At 36.1% G+C, this 13,141-nt stretch overlaps 2 protein-coding genes across 2 annotated transcripts; both read right to left on the bottom strand.

The window, feature by feature from the left end:
- Positions 1 to 3,206: 3,206 nt before the first annotated feature.
- Positions 3,207 to 6,235, bottom strand: LOC103041890 (aquaporin-2-like). The gene is made up of 3 exons (XM_049482743.1): positions 5,854 to 6,235; positions 5,313 to 5,326; positions 3,207 to 3,344 (listed from the first exon to the last, which is right to left on the bottom strand). The coding sequence occupies exons 1-3, from the start codon at positions 6,218 to 6,220 to the stop codon at positions 3,207 to 3,209; spliced, it is 519 nt and encodes a 172-aa protein (XP_049338700.1). The 5' UTR covers positions 6,221 to 6,235.
- A 1,703-nt stretch (positions 6,236 to 7,938) lies between these two features.
- LOC103042198 (aquaporin-1-like) lies at positions 7,939 to 12,786 on the bottom strand. The gene is made up of 4 exons (XM_049482841.1): positions 12,270 to 12,786; positions 10,748 to 10,909; positions 9,893 to 9,973; positions 7,939 to 8,202 (listed from the first exon to the last, which is right to left on the bottom strand). Exons 1-4 carry the CDS (start codon positions 12,633 to 12,635, stop codon positions 8,020 to 8,022), a joined length of 792 nt encoding a protein of 263 aa, XP_049338798.1. The 5' UTR covers positions 12,636 to 12,786; the 3' UTR covers positions 7,939 to 8,019.
- Between the last annotated feature and the right edge of the window lie 355 nt (positions 12,787 to 13,141).

Below are 13,141 nucleotides of genomic sequence, written 5' to 3'. Positions count from 1 at the left end.
TTGTTAAAAACAGGTATGTCAGGTAAAACTGGGAGTACAGGTGTACAAAAGTTAAAAAAAAAAACAAGTCAAGTTTTTTTAATATAATTTAATTCAAAAATGTTCCCGACATTTTCTTCCCAATTTACACAGGCAATAACCCAACCCAACCCACTCATTAGGACTGCCCCTATCAATAGTGATGCCCCCCAACAGACCAGGAGGGTTCTGATACATCGGCTCACAGACGCAGCCTTGTGCTGATCCACATCACCCCAGGGATGATGAGGGGAAAGAGAAAGCGCCATCTACTGTACTGTACCCACCCAGAGAGAGAGAGCAAGACCAACTGTGCTCTCTCAGGGCTCCGGCAGCTGATGGCAAGCTGCATGACAGGGATTTGAACTCGAACCAGCAATCTCCTGATCATAGTGGCAGCTCTTAGCGCACTGGATCACTCGGAGCCCATTTTTTTATTGTTTTATATTATATAGTGTTTGATTTTATGATAAAGAAAAAGTTATGAAAGCACAATTCCAGATTGATCGGTTAAGATATGAGCTGGCTGCTCTACACATACTGATTACTGATTATCACAGAATGTATTGACCTAACATAACAATTCACCAGTGTGTGTGTGTATGTGTGTGTGTGTGTGTGTGTGTGTGTGTTGGGGTAGTAATAGGTGTATATGAACAGCTCTGAGAGCACAATACCTGCAACCTTCAACACCACCAAACAGGATATAAAATCCTCCCCATCTCAGCGCCAAGAACTCTTTTCTCCAGCGTGTTTATGTTTAATATCCTCCACAGCGCTCAGGTCAAACGTCTGGAAAACATCCAGCTTTAATACAATAGAGTTTCACAGCGACCTTCAGAGATCTGGAACTCAATTAAAGCTGAACCGTGCCTCCAGATTAGTCAAACATACACACACACACAGTACCACAGTACCAAAAAAAAAAAAATATATATATATATATATATATAATGTAAATTAAATTACTACTACTAATTAAAAACATGAAAGTACATTTGTACTTATATATATATATATATATATATATATATATATATATATATATATATATATATATATATATATATATATAAGTACAAATGTACTTTACATTTTTTAATTTTTTAAACTACTGTAACAGTTGTTTTTAACACACTTTGCTAAAAATGTACAAAATTATATTTGAAAATAACTAGTATATTGAGAAGTATATTGAATTACATTAAACTAAAAGTGTACTTTATAGTAGTCTATTTTTTTTAAATACACTATATTGTACTTTTTTAAATTGTATGATCAAAGTTTATTTTCAAATATTTGACAAAAGCATAATATTAATGTACTTTTAATACATTTTAAATACATATAAGTACATACATTTACATAAAACGTTATGTAAAAGTTTAATTAAGTACATATTATATATATACTTAATATACTTAATATTACTTAGACTTATATTTATATATACTTAATTATACTTATTATGTACTTATATGTATTTAAAATGTATTAAAAGTACATTAATATTATGCTTTTGTCAAATATTTGAAAATAAACTTTGATCATACAATTTAAAAAAAGTACAATATAGTGTATTTAAAAAAATGACTCCTATGAAATACACTTTTAGTTTCATGTAATTCAATATACTTCTTAAATACTTATTTCCAAATATACTTTTGTACATTTTTAGCAAAGTGTGTTAAAAACAACACTTACAGTAGTTCACTTAAAGTACAATGTATCATGTAACTTAGACATTTAGAAATTGAATTAAATTACTACTACTGATTAAAAAAATTAAAGTACAAAAAATTCTAGTACAGTATATTAAAATATATTTTATACCCAATGAAGTACAGTATACTAGAAGTGTGTTACTTACAAAAGACAGGAACAAGAAGCATGTATATATATGTACTCTAATGTAAATATAGATCACATATATTTAACATCAACTCTTTATTAGTATTTATGTACTAATATACCTGGTTTAAAATAAATAGTGATGCAGTTGTAATACTCATTATTTAATGTATTATAATTTTACTGTAAGCATATTTAAAATATATGGGGTTACATACATGAAGTAGTTTAAATGTTTAAATGGTAATTAAGTATATTTAAAATAGTTTCATTTTGATTTTAATAGTTACAATTTAAGTAAGACTTTTTTGTACTATTTTTATGCTATAATTAAAGTATAATAAGTACAAAAAAAGTTATTTAAATATACTGATTAATAATGAGGCTACAAGAACACTTTAGTGCACTATAGCATAATAATGCTAAGTATACTTTAATCTACTCATGTTCTTTCTTACCTGTGAAGCTGAGTGCCAGTTTCATCATTTTTTCAATTTTGATGGTCTTTGTGGTGAATCCACTTGAAGATACTATCCAAGTTCACCTCCCATCACTGGGGTCAAGTCCCTACCTGGGTGGAGTTTCCATGTTCTCCCTGTGTTTTCCCTGAGTTTCCTCGCCCAGTCCAAAAACATGGAGATCAGGAAAATTGGATATTCTTAAAATATCCAGAAAAAATGAATAATCTATATTGATCTGGTGTGTGTGTAAAGTGTGTGGTATGTATGTAAGTTTGTGTGTGTGTGTGTAAATGTGTGTATGATTGTGCCCAGGTATTAATTATCACTCTGTTCTGGGTAAATACTGTAGTGCTGGATGCAGTCCTCCTCTAAGTGGACGGTGTTGTTTCTGGTTGAGAGTAGGCTGTGTGCTATTGGCTGCCGTTTCTCACCGGTGTGTGGATGAGTGTTGAGTATAAATGGTTGTGTGTAAAATGTAAAATGTTTCTAAAAAGGCGCTATATAAGTTAAACTTCATTTATTTAAGTTCTTGAAATGTTTTGGATTGGCTGACCTAAATTTCTTTGATTCTTTAAAAAATTAAAATATTGAATAAATATGAAAAGATGCGTTCAAACTTCTGACTGGTACTGTATGTTATGTTCATTTTCTGTTTATTCTGTTTAATTGTAGCATTAATTCAACAGTAGCAGTAATTTGAGTTAAAAACATTAGGTTTGTTCAAAATGTTTGGCGTGCTAATACTAATTAACTCATTTTACACCACAAATTAGAGTTTACTGGTGAATAATTAAATCAAGAAATATTTCAAATACATTCTGATTTAATGAGGAAAACACTGGACAGCTTTAATGGTGGTCTGTACTCTTCTTCTCATTAGTAGGACTCCCGCACCCCCACCTCTCCTCTCAGAGCTCTGATTCGCCGGCTGTACGGCTCACTGTGGGGCTGCAGCGCAAAGTCATACAGCAGAGCTGCGGCCACGCCCCCCAACATAGGCCCCGCCCAGTACACCTAAATAAACATACAAACAAAGATACAAAAGTTTCTAGTGGGCTTTATAGTGTTTGAGAATTATAAACAATAAAACAAAGCAAAGAACATTCACGAATAAAATAAATGTGAATAATGGTGTTTATTGGTGGATAATGATGGTGTTTATTGGTGGAGAATTATGGTGTTTGGTGGTGATCAGAATGATAGTGTTTGATGTAGAATGATGGTGTTTATTGGTTGAGAATGATGATGTTTATTGGAGAAGAATGATGGTGTTTGATGGAGAATTATGGTGTTTTTTGGTGGATAGTGATGGTGTTTATTGGTGATCAGATTGTGTTTGTTGGAGAATGATGGTGTTTATAGGTTGAGGATGATAATGTTTATTGGAGAAGAAAGATGGTGTTGATACGTGATCAGTATTATATTTTTTGATGGAGAATGATGGTGTTTATTTGATGGTTAATTATGATGTTTATTGGTGGAGAATGATGGTATTTATTGGTCTCCACCAATAAATACCATCATTCTCCACCAATAAACATCATAATGATGGTGTTTATTGAGGAAGAATGATGGTGTTTACTGGTGGAAAATTATAGTGTTTATTAGTGGAGAATGATGGTGTTTATTAGAGGAGAATTGTGGTGTTTATTACTAGAGAATGGTGGTGTTTATTGGTGGAAATTAATAATGTAGAATAGAATAGAATTAGTGATCAGTATTATGTTTTTTTGATGATGGAGAATGATCATGTTTAATAGAAATAGAGAATGATGGTGTTTATTGGAGTAGAATGATGGTGTTTATTTGATAGTTAATTACGATGTTTATTGGTAGAGTATGATGGTGTCTATTGGTGGAGAATGGTAGTGTTTATTTTATTGGTGAATAATGATTGTGTTTTCTGATGTAGAATGATAGTGTTTAGTGGTGAATGATGGTGTTTGTTGGTGGAGAATGATGGTATTTAGTGGAGAATAATGAATGTGTTTTTGATGTAGAATGATAGTGTTTAGTGGTGAATGATGGTGTTTGTTGGTGAGAGAAAACATCACCAGATATTCAGATTTAATCCACTCTACACAGCCCATCCTATCTCAGGAAGTGTTGGTGTTTATTGGTGGAGAACGATGGTGTTTATTGGAGTAGAATGATGTTTTTTATTGGTGGAGAATGGTGGTGTTTATTGGAGTAGAATGATGTTTTTTATTGGTGGAGAATGGTGGTGTTTATTGGTGGAGAATGGTGGTGTTTATTGGTGGAGAATGGTGGTGTTTATTGGTGGAGAATGATGGTGTTTATTGGTAGAGAATGATGGTGTTTGTTGGTGGAGAATGATGGTTTTTATTGGTGGAGAATAATGGTGTGTATTGGTGGAGAATGATGGTGTTTACTGGTGGAGAATGATGGTGTTTACTGGTAGAGAATGATGGTGTTTACTGGTAGAGAATGATGGTGTTTATTGGTAGAGAATGATGGTGTTTATTGGTGGAGAATGATGGTGTTTACTGGTGGAGAATGATGGTGTTTACTGGTAGAGAATGATGGTGTTTACTGGTAGAGAATGATGGTGTTTATTGGTAGAGAATGATGGTGTTTATTGGTGGAGAATGATGGTGTTTATTGGTGGAGAATGATGGTGTTTTTTAGTAGAGAATGATGGTGTTTCTTGATAGAGAAGTATGGTGTTTAGTAAAGAATGGTGGTGTTTTTAGTGGAGAATGAAGGTGTGTATTGGTGGAGAATGATGTTGTTTGGTGGAGAATGATGATGGTGTTCGGTGATACAGAAGTTATTTGACCCAACCCCACTGATAAACACCATCATTCCCCACCAAACACAATCATTATTCTCCTCCAATAAACACCATTCTCCAACAAACACAATAATTCTCCACTAAACACCACAGTTCATCACCAAACTCCAACAATCTACACCAAACACCATCATTCTCCACTCATCAAAAGTGGGAAGGAGATTTACACAAAATATAAAATCTGCAATCAAAGATTTACATATAAAATCCACAAAAACACAAAATAAAAGTAAAAACACAAACACAGATTATTATAGCTGCAAAGAATAATAATGATGATTTTCTTTGATTTTACCAAATGTAAAACCTCTGGAATATAATCAAGAGGAAGATGGATGATCACAAACCATCAAACCACCAAACTGAACTGCTTGAATTTTTGCACCAGGAGTAAAGCAGCATAAAGTTATCCAAAAGCAGTGTGTAAGACTGGTGGAGGAGAAACATGATGCCAAGATGCATGAAAAACTGTGATTAAAAACCAACCAGGGTTATTCCACCAAATATAGACTTTTTTTGTTATTTCAGGCATTTCTCATTTTCTGTAAATAAATGCTCTAAATAAGAATATTTTTATTTCAAATGTTTGAATGTGGTAAGAGTGGTAAAATAATACTTGGCCACTCTATGAATATTATTGCTAATACTAAAAAAATAAAAAAGCAATCTAAAACTAAATCAAACAGAGGATCATTTATTAAGAGGAACTCACGCTGTTAACCCCGAGCGAGGTTTCTCCCGGGGTTAACCGGGACATGATGAGACTGGCCAGGACCGCCCCCAGGATCTGAGCCGAGACGTACAGCAGGGCCTTCAGAGCGCTGATCCTGCAGCTCACCAGCGCCCCCACAGTCACGGCGGGGTTCAGGTGGGCGCCGCTGACGTGCCCCAGGCTCTGCGCCAGCGTGGCGACGGCCAGACCGAAGCCCAGCGCCACCTTCACCTCCTGATCCGGACCAGAGTTGTGCTTGTTCCCGACGGCGGACGCCAGACCGATAAAGATAAAGAGAATCATTCCCACGAACTCGGCCATCACCCCTCGCCAAAACCAGCCCGACCTGAACTCCTGAGCCATGTTCACCACTGCACCAGCCACACACTGAACCACCCCACTGACCAAACTCACACTATAAACCAGCGCTGGGTGGAGACGCCTCGCTCAATAACAACATGACCACGAGTCTCGAAAAGAAGAACGACGGTTAAACTGAGAGAGAGAGAAAGAAAAACTCAAACATCAACAGGAGGACAATAGATTACAGTCAGTCTGTATCGTATTGAAACTGTATATTCTAATGCACATGATGCTATATGATACAGGTCTGTCAATCAGGCACATCCTTTACAATATTAAAGGTCTCCTTCTGCTAAAATCCACTTTTTCTTGTTTTTGGTGAAATATAATAGGTCTCTGTGTCTACGTCCACCAGTGAGCTCATGGCCTTGCCCATCTCGGCTTGGGACCGCCCACAGACAAGTCATAGGTAATAAGATTAAGATAAGGTCTATTTGCACTTCAAACCAAAATACATTTGGTGGGAATAGTTTTTGGGCTATTGGCGATTTTTTTTTTTTTACAATTAGTTGACAAATGTGTCTCATGCCCATTAGTGCTTCCTGTATGCATGGTGGCTCCTGTTCTCAGGTATGTTTTACCTCACCTGCTCAGGTCTGCACACCTGAGAGGGTCACCCTGTTGTCCAGACTCAGTCTTAAAAACCCTAATAAGCAACTAATAGAGTGAAACTGAAGCTTGATGGAATAATCAAGTGTTAACAGATGGGGGTTGTGCTTTACAGCCAAACACTGTTGAGGGCGATTGGCCTTTTTTCAGAGAACACCAAGATTGGCAGATTCACCATTGGCGCCCTGTGCTCTTCACAGACAAGGGAAGGTTCACACTGAGGACATGTGACAGAAGTGACCGAGTCTGGAGACGCCGTGGAGAAGGACGTTCTGCTGCTGAAACATCCTCCAGTATGACCAGTTAGGCAGTGGGTCAGTAATGGTATGGGGAGGCATTTCTTTGGAAGGCAGCACAGACCTCCATGTGCTCGCCAGAGGTACCGGGATGAGCTCCTCAGAACCACTGTGAGATCAAATGCTGGTGCAGTGAGTCCTGGGTTCCTTCGAATGCAGGACAATGCAGGACCTCATGTGACTGAAGTGGGTTATCCACAAACACCACACTGCACCACAGACTGACCAGGAGTTTCTAATTCATTAATCCGGAGAATTTAATCAGGAGAACATCCGCTCATGAAAGACCACACATTATTCAGCAATGGGCAGATTTTTTTTTATACATTAATACATTTTCCTTAGTCACTGCAGCCTTGATCAGTAGCCATGTTGGACCAATTTATTAGGAACACCACACAGCCTGGAAATATCAGAAGAAACACTTCAAATATTTAAGCTTTACTATGTTGTTTTTTCACCACTGAAACCCTTACTCACTGCTGTTATCCATTTTCCAGCCTACTCACACTCACTCAATGTGCAGTCACCTTTAGTCTTCTTTTCCTTCTGTTTGGCATAAAAATTACTCGTGCACAATCAGATTTTGAGAGCACATATTGAAATTACTTCAATCAAAACTGAAAATATATCAGATTGTGTTTTTGCTGTTTACACTGCCACACAAAACGACACCTGTGCCACAAAATAATGGATTTGGACCACTTTGATTTACCTGCTGTATCAAACATGCCCCAATTTCCCAATGCAAAAAAAGTCAGATTAAAATAATGTTTAATTTCACACCCAAAGAAAAGCAGCAACACCAGCAGCTCTACTTCCAAAAGATGTTTATTTGGATTGGGGGGAGAAAAAGAATCAGCTGGATCAGGATCTGAAGGCTCTGTTTCAGTTCTATTTCTGAGCAGATTCTCCACCTTCTCCTTCCAGCAGAGGCTCCGATTCTCCAGCCAGAGCTTCCAGACCGTGACACCAGACCTTCAGCCTCCCGGTGAAGTCCGCACCCCGAGGACTGAGGAGGAAATCGTACAGAACCGCGGCCACGGCACCTCCACACAGAGGCCCCGCCCAGAACACCTGTGAACCAGAGAAACGGATCAGAACCAGCATCAAACTACTGAAAAAAAAAAAAACAATAATAACTGCCTAACTGGGATACATACAGTTCACACCAACCAAACACCAAACTTCTCTTTGTTGGCTACAATCCCTTCTATATATTCCATCAGTAAAAACTAAAATAAAAGCTTTTAAATCTTTTAAAACTTAAAAAAGGTAGATAAGCCCACAGTGCTAAAAACTATAGGCTAGAAATGGCAAATAATACCCATACGGCAAGCAGTTTTAATAAAAATCAGATAAACCAATTGAGAGCTCTCCACTGATGGAATGGGCACTCATTTTGTAGACTATAAAACACTTAAATGAAGGCCTCAGGTTATGCCAACAAGCTGATGGCCGTGCAGCACAGAAACTCCTATTTTAATCCAGAAATTACAGACGAGAAAGAAGAAGAAGTTCCCTTGATGAGTCAGACTTTTTAAAACATCTAAAGTCATAAAATATGACTTAAATATGGATCCCGCTTTTGAGCTTCATATTAAGGAGAACTCAGAGCCCTGGAAAGACACTTACATGACCAGCTGTTTTAATAAAAAGCAAATATAAACTCTACTGATGGAATGGGCACTAAAAAAGCCATATGCTTAGTTGTTTTAATAAAATGCTTTAATAAAATTAGCTTTTTGTAAGCTGTGTGTAATTTTGCTAAAAGTGGGACAGTTCTATAAGGATTAATAAAATTACTTATTTAATGCAATTTTCAAAATGGAATATGGCCATTATAGAGGCCACCAAAGGGAATCAGTAGATTGGACAGGATTTTGTTTGGTTTTGTGATTTTTATATTTTACTCTTCTCTTATAATTAATTGAAATATATGGGAGATTTTACACTGTGCTCAATAATAAACAAAAAGGCTGCTGTACCCAAGTTTAAAACTGTAATTTTAAGGGACATTTGTAAAAGAAAACTGTATTAAGTATATATATATATTTTAAAAGTATATTTAACATGAGAAAAGTATATACTGTCAAATTTAAATACAAACTAAATGTACTATTTTGGGTCAATATTTGGCAACGTGAGTACATTTCAGTTGTAATTAAGCTATGTTTAAATACAACCAAAAAAAAAAGCATTAAATTGTGATTTTAAGAGCTTTTTATGTATAACTTTTACAACCTTGAGTAGATTTAAATTTGTGTTTCTTTTAAACATCATTTTTAAAACACTTGAAGTATTAAATTGTAAAAACGAACTACTTTGCATATTGATTTAGAGTGTGCACCTTAAAGCTACTGGAAAAAATAAAACTACAAAATGCACCTTAAGTAGTATTTATTTACTACATATAAATATATTCATCAACAAAAAGTATAAAGTATTAAAGCATATGGCTTAAATATATATTTTATGGAAATACATATATTTACAAAGTACACTTAATGTGTAATGTTTATTTTCCTGAAGTAAATTAAATTAAAAATGCACTTTTAGTATTCTTTACCCAATTTAAACATACTTTTAATGCTCTTAAATCTACTTCCTTTTCACAAAGAGAGTCAAACCCAAAAGTAAAACATTAATTTCAAGATTATTCATAATCTCAAATATTGCCCAGCCCTATGAATATCACTTAATTCTTATACAATTGTTTTTAACAGAAAAACTGAAATATAAAAGGCAGCATTGCATCAAATCTTACCCAGTGGTTCTCAAACTTCAGAGTAACCAGAGCTGGACCAAAAGAGCGTGCAGGGTTTATTCCACAGCCAGTGAAACTAACCTGTAGAGACAAGAAAAGCACAGACGTTAGATTTAATGATCAGATGAAAAAATGTCCAAAATTAAGTTTTATTTGTGCTCATTGTTCATTGAGACTGAATTAATCCAAACTATAAAAGAAACACATTTAAAAAAAAAGTGAGTTAGTTAAATTCGGAAACTCCGAATTCCTGGGGCACTCCTGATGAGTGCCAGTTCAATCATTCGGATGTTTTTGATGATCCTTTTAAAGTTCTTAAAAGTTCTTGCTGCTCATAACCTGGATTCGAACATCTCAAATATTCACTGTATACCTGTAACTCTACCTCTTCACTACTATGCTTTAACTGATGCTCTCAAACACTTTATTAAGAGACAAGAAATTCAAGTAATTAACTCTTGAAGTGAGAAAATGCAGCAGAGATGTGCAAAAACTAATATAGAACATATTCTGAATTGTTTAACATTTTGTTTTAGTTACTAAATAATTTAATGTGTTTCTTTTTCATAGTTTGAATGAGTTTAATATTAATCTACAATACAGAACATTTTAAAATAAGGGAATAATAGATAAGAATTTAATACTGAAAGGTCTTCGAAAGGCCTTTCTCAAGGGCACAACAATAGTGAGAACACCATTACAGCGTCTACACAACACTGATCAAGTTTTTTTGGCGTTAAATAGAAGCATTTATAAACTAGCCATTGAAAAATGTTCTTTGGGGAAAGTGTAAGTGTTTTTACAGCCCCAGCACAGCTTTTCAGGACTGGATTTTATAGACTCATCAACACTTACACCTGCGAGATGTCCCAGAACCACAGAGAGACCCACTGCAAACGGACCCGACCCAACAAGCCCCTGCCTCCTCTGATCTGAGGTCGCCAGGAAACACAGGACCATCTGAAGCGTGAGGAGGAACTCTATTCCAAACGCCTGTCCCAGACTGACTCCATTCAGCTGCAGAACAAACCAGCAGAAACAGCGTTAGCATGCTAACGAAAAGGGGGCGGGGCCTGGCAGCGTGAAACAGTGGTGCTATAGAAGAGGACTGAGAAAGCAGCAGGAGATCAACATGTGAAAAAGTTACCAATAAATCCCTTACTGTTGAGTTACCAAGCTTACAATACTGAAGTAAAGAAAAAACACCATGTTAATCATGACGGAGTTCTGGAGAAAATTATTTAAATATAAGGTTAAATATAATGCATTCTCCATCATTTTCCCACCTGTATTTTTAAGCTACCACATCAATACAGATTGATTACCAATATGGACCACACTCCAACTCATACCCATCCAGATCTAGAAGTTCTTGTATACAGCATTTGGATAAGGAATAGCATTTGTAGAGTTGGCATCATGTTCTCCTCCACCAGTCTTACACACTGCTTTTGGATAACTTTATGCTGCTTTACTCCTGGTGCAAAAATTCAAGCAGTTCAGTTTGGTGGTTTGATGGTTTGTGATCATCCATCTTCCTCTTGATTATATTCCAGAGCTTTTTAATTTGGTAAAATCAAAGAAAATCATTTTTAAGTACTCTTATTTTGTCAAGAGCTGTAGGTGTCTTGGCAATAAATACTGCTTAAAGTGCATTTTAGTGTATTTTTTTTCCCAGTAGCGTAGGTTTACACAATATGTGCATCAATACGTAAAGTAGTACATTTACTGTATACTTCAAGTGTATTACAAATTATTTTTAAAATACAAAATACTTAATCTACTTAAGTCTGCTGACGTTATACACAAAAAAAATCTATTAAAAGCACAACCTAATGCTTTTATGTTGTATTAAATATAGCTCAATTAAAACTGATTCTTAAAATTTCCACAAGTTGTTTAAAAACAGTACATTTATTATGTATTTAAGTACATATTGTTGCTGTCCAATAAAAAAAAAACTTCTCCAAAAGAGCAACTTTACAGGAGAGAGAGAGAGAAAAAAAAATTGTAAACATTCAATGGAAGTCAATGTAAAAAGAGTTTATTTCAGGTAATTTTGAAGAGTTCCTATTGGTCCGGTTATCAAGAAATTTTGGCACAGTGTAAAGGACAGTTTGTCTGATTAAATTATGTAGTAAACTAAAAATCGTCAAAAGGAGATGGACTTTTACACATTAAGCATTTTATTTAAAGTATATACACTTAAATGCGCTTTTATTTTACAAGAAAAACCATCAAGCTGGTCAAGAGTTGGATAACCAGCTAGTTTAGCACCTTATCTGAGCAGCTTTTCAACTACCTTGACCATCAAACACCAGTTTAAACCATTTAAAATCTACTAACCACCAGTGGATGGTTGAATCCAGCAGCTCACCTTGTTCAATCCAAGTGAATCCACAGCTTCCGGCCTCACTCCCAGCACAACTCCACTACCCAGCACCGCTCCCAACATCTGAGCTACGATATAAAACATCGCCCGCACCACGCTGATCTGACAGCTCACCAGCATGCCCAGGCTCACCGCCGGGTTCAGGTGAGCTCCACTGACGTGGGTTATACTCTGAGACAGAACAGCGATGGCCAGCCCAAACGCCAGCGCCACCTTCACCTCCTGGTCCGGGTAGCTGCTGTTCCCGTTCCCGATAGAAGCAGAGATTCCACTAAAAACCAACAGCGTGGTTCCAAACACCTCGGCCAGAACAGCCCTCCAGAAGGACAGGGTCTTCAGCTCCCTCACCATGATCCAACCCAGCAGATAAACACAACCAGCACCAACTGATACTAGGCCCTAGCATGCAGAGCAGCGAAAATGCTAAAATGCTAACAGAGGCTACTGGCTCTTAAACATGGTACTGAGAGAGTGCTTCAGAAAAAAAGAAAAAAGCTGGCAGGCCTGGATTAGCCCATTTAAAGCTAATTCTTAACAGGCCCTCAATTCCCATTGGCTAATGGATTGGGGGGCGGCATCTGTTCATAGGCTAATTAGGTTCTACAGGTGCAGTCATGAAGCGTAGCATTAAACCTGGCTTTTTAGATGTTGTACAAACAGGAAATCAAAAGGACGTTTTTTTTTTAATGAAGTTACAGGAGCACAAACTGAGAAGTTTGCTTACATATGAATCAGGTACATAAACATTTATATTTTTTATATTTTTATATTTTAAATTCTTTTTAAAATAGGTATAAATTTCTTAAATATTTCTCAAAATGATTTTCTCAGTCAGTTTTATGAGGTAGAGTCTCCTG

The sequence above is a fragment of the Astyanax mexicanus genome, chromosome 8, assembly GCF_023375975.1.
Source record: "Astyanax mexicanus isolate ESR-SI-001 chromosome 8, AstMex3_surface, whole genome shotgun sequence".
In the NCBI taxonomy this organism is placed as follows: domain Eukaryota; kingdom Metazoa; phylum Chordata; class Actinopteri; order Characiformes; family Acestrorhamphidae; genus Astyanax; species Astyanax mexicanus.
This window is presented reverse-complemented; position numbering and strand designations above follow the sequence as displayed.

Excerpts from the sequence above, each read along its gene's own strand:
- LOC103042198 (XM_049482841.1), bottom strand. The coding sequence starts at position 12,635 with ATGGTGAGGGAGCTGAAGACCCTGTCCTTCTGGAGGGCTGTTCTGGCC. Across the intron at positions 10,910-12,269 it reads ATTCACTTGGATTGAACAAG|CTGAATGGAGTCAGTCTGGG; the intron begins GTGAGCTGCTGG and ends TTTGTTCTGCAG. Across the intron at positions 8,203-9,892 it reads TGAAGTTTGAGAACCACTGG|GTGTTCTGGGCGGGGCCTCT; the intron begins GTAAGATTTGAT and ends TCTGGTTCACAG.
- LOC103041890 (XM_049482743.1), bottom strand. The coding sequence starts at position 6,220 with ATGGCTCAGGAGTTCAGGTCGGGCTGGTTTTGGCGAGGGGTGATGGCC.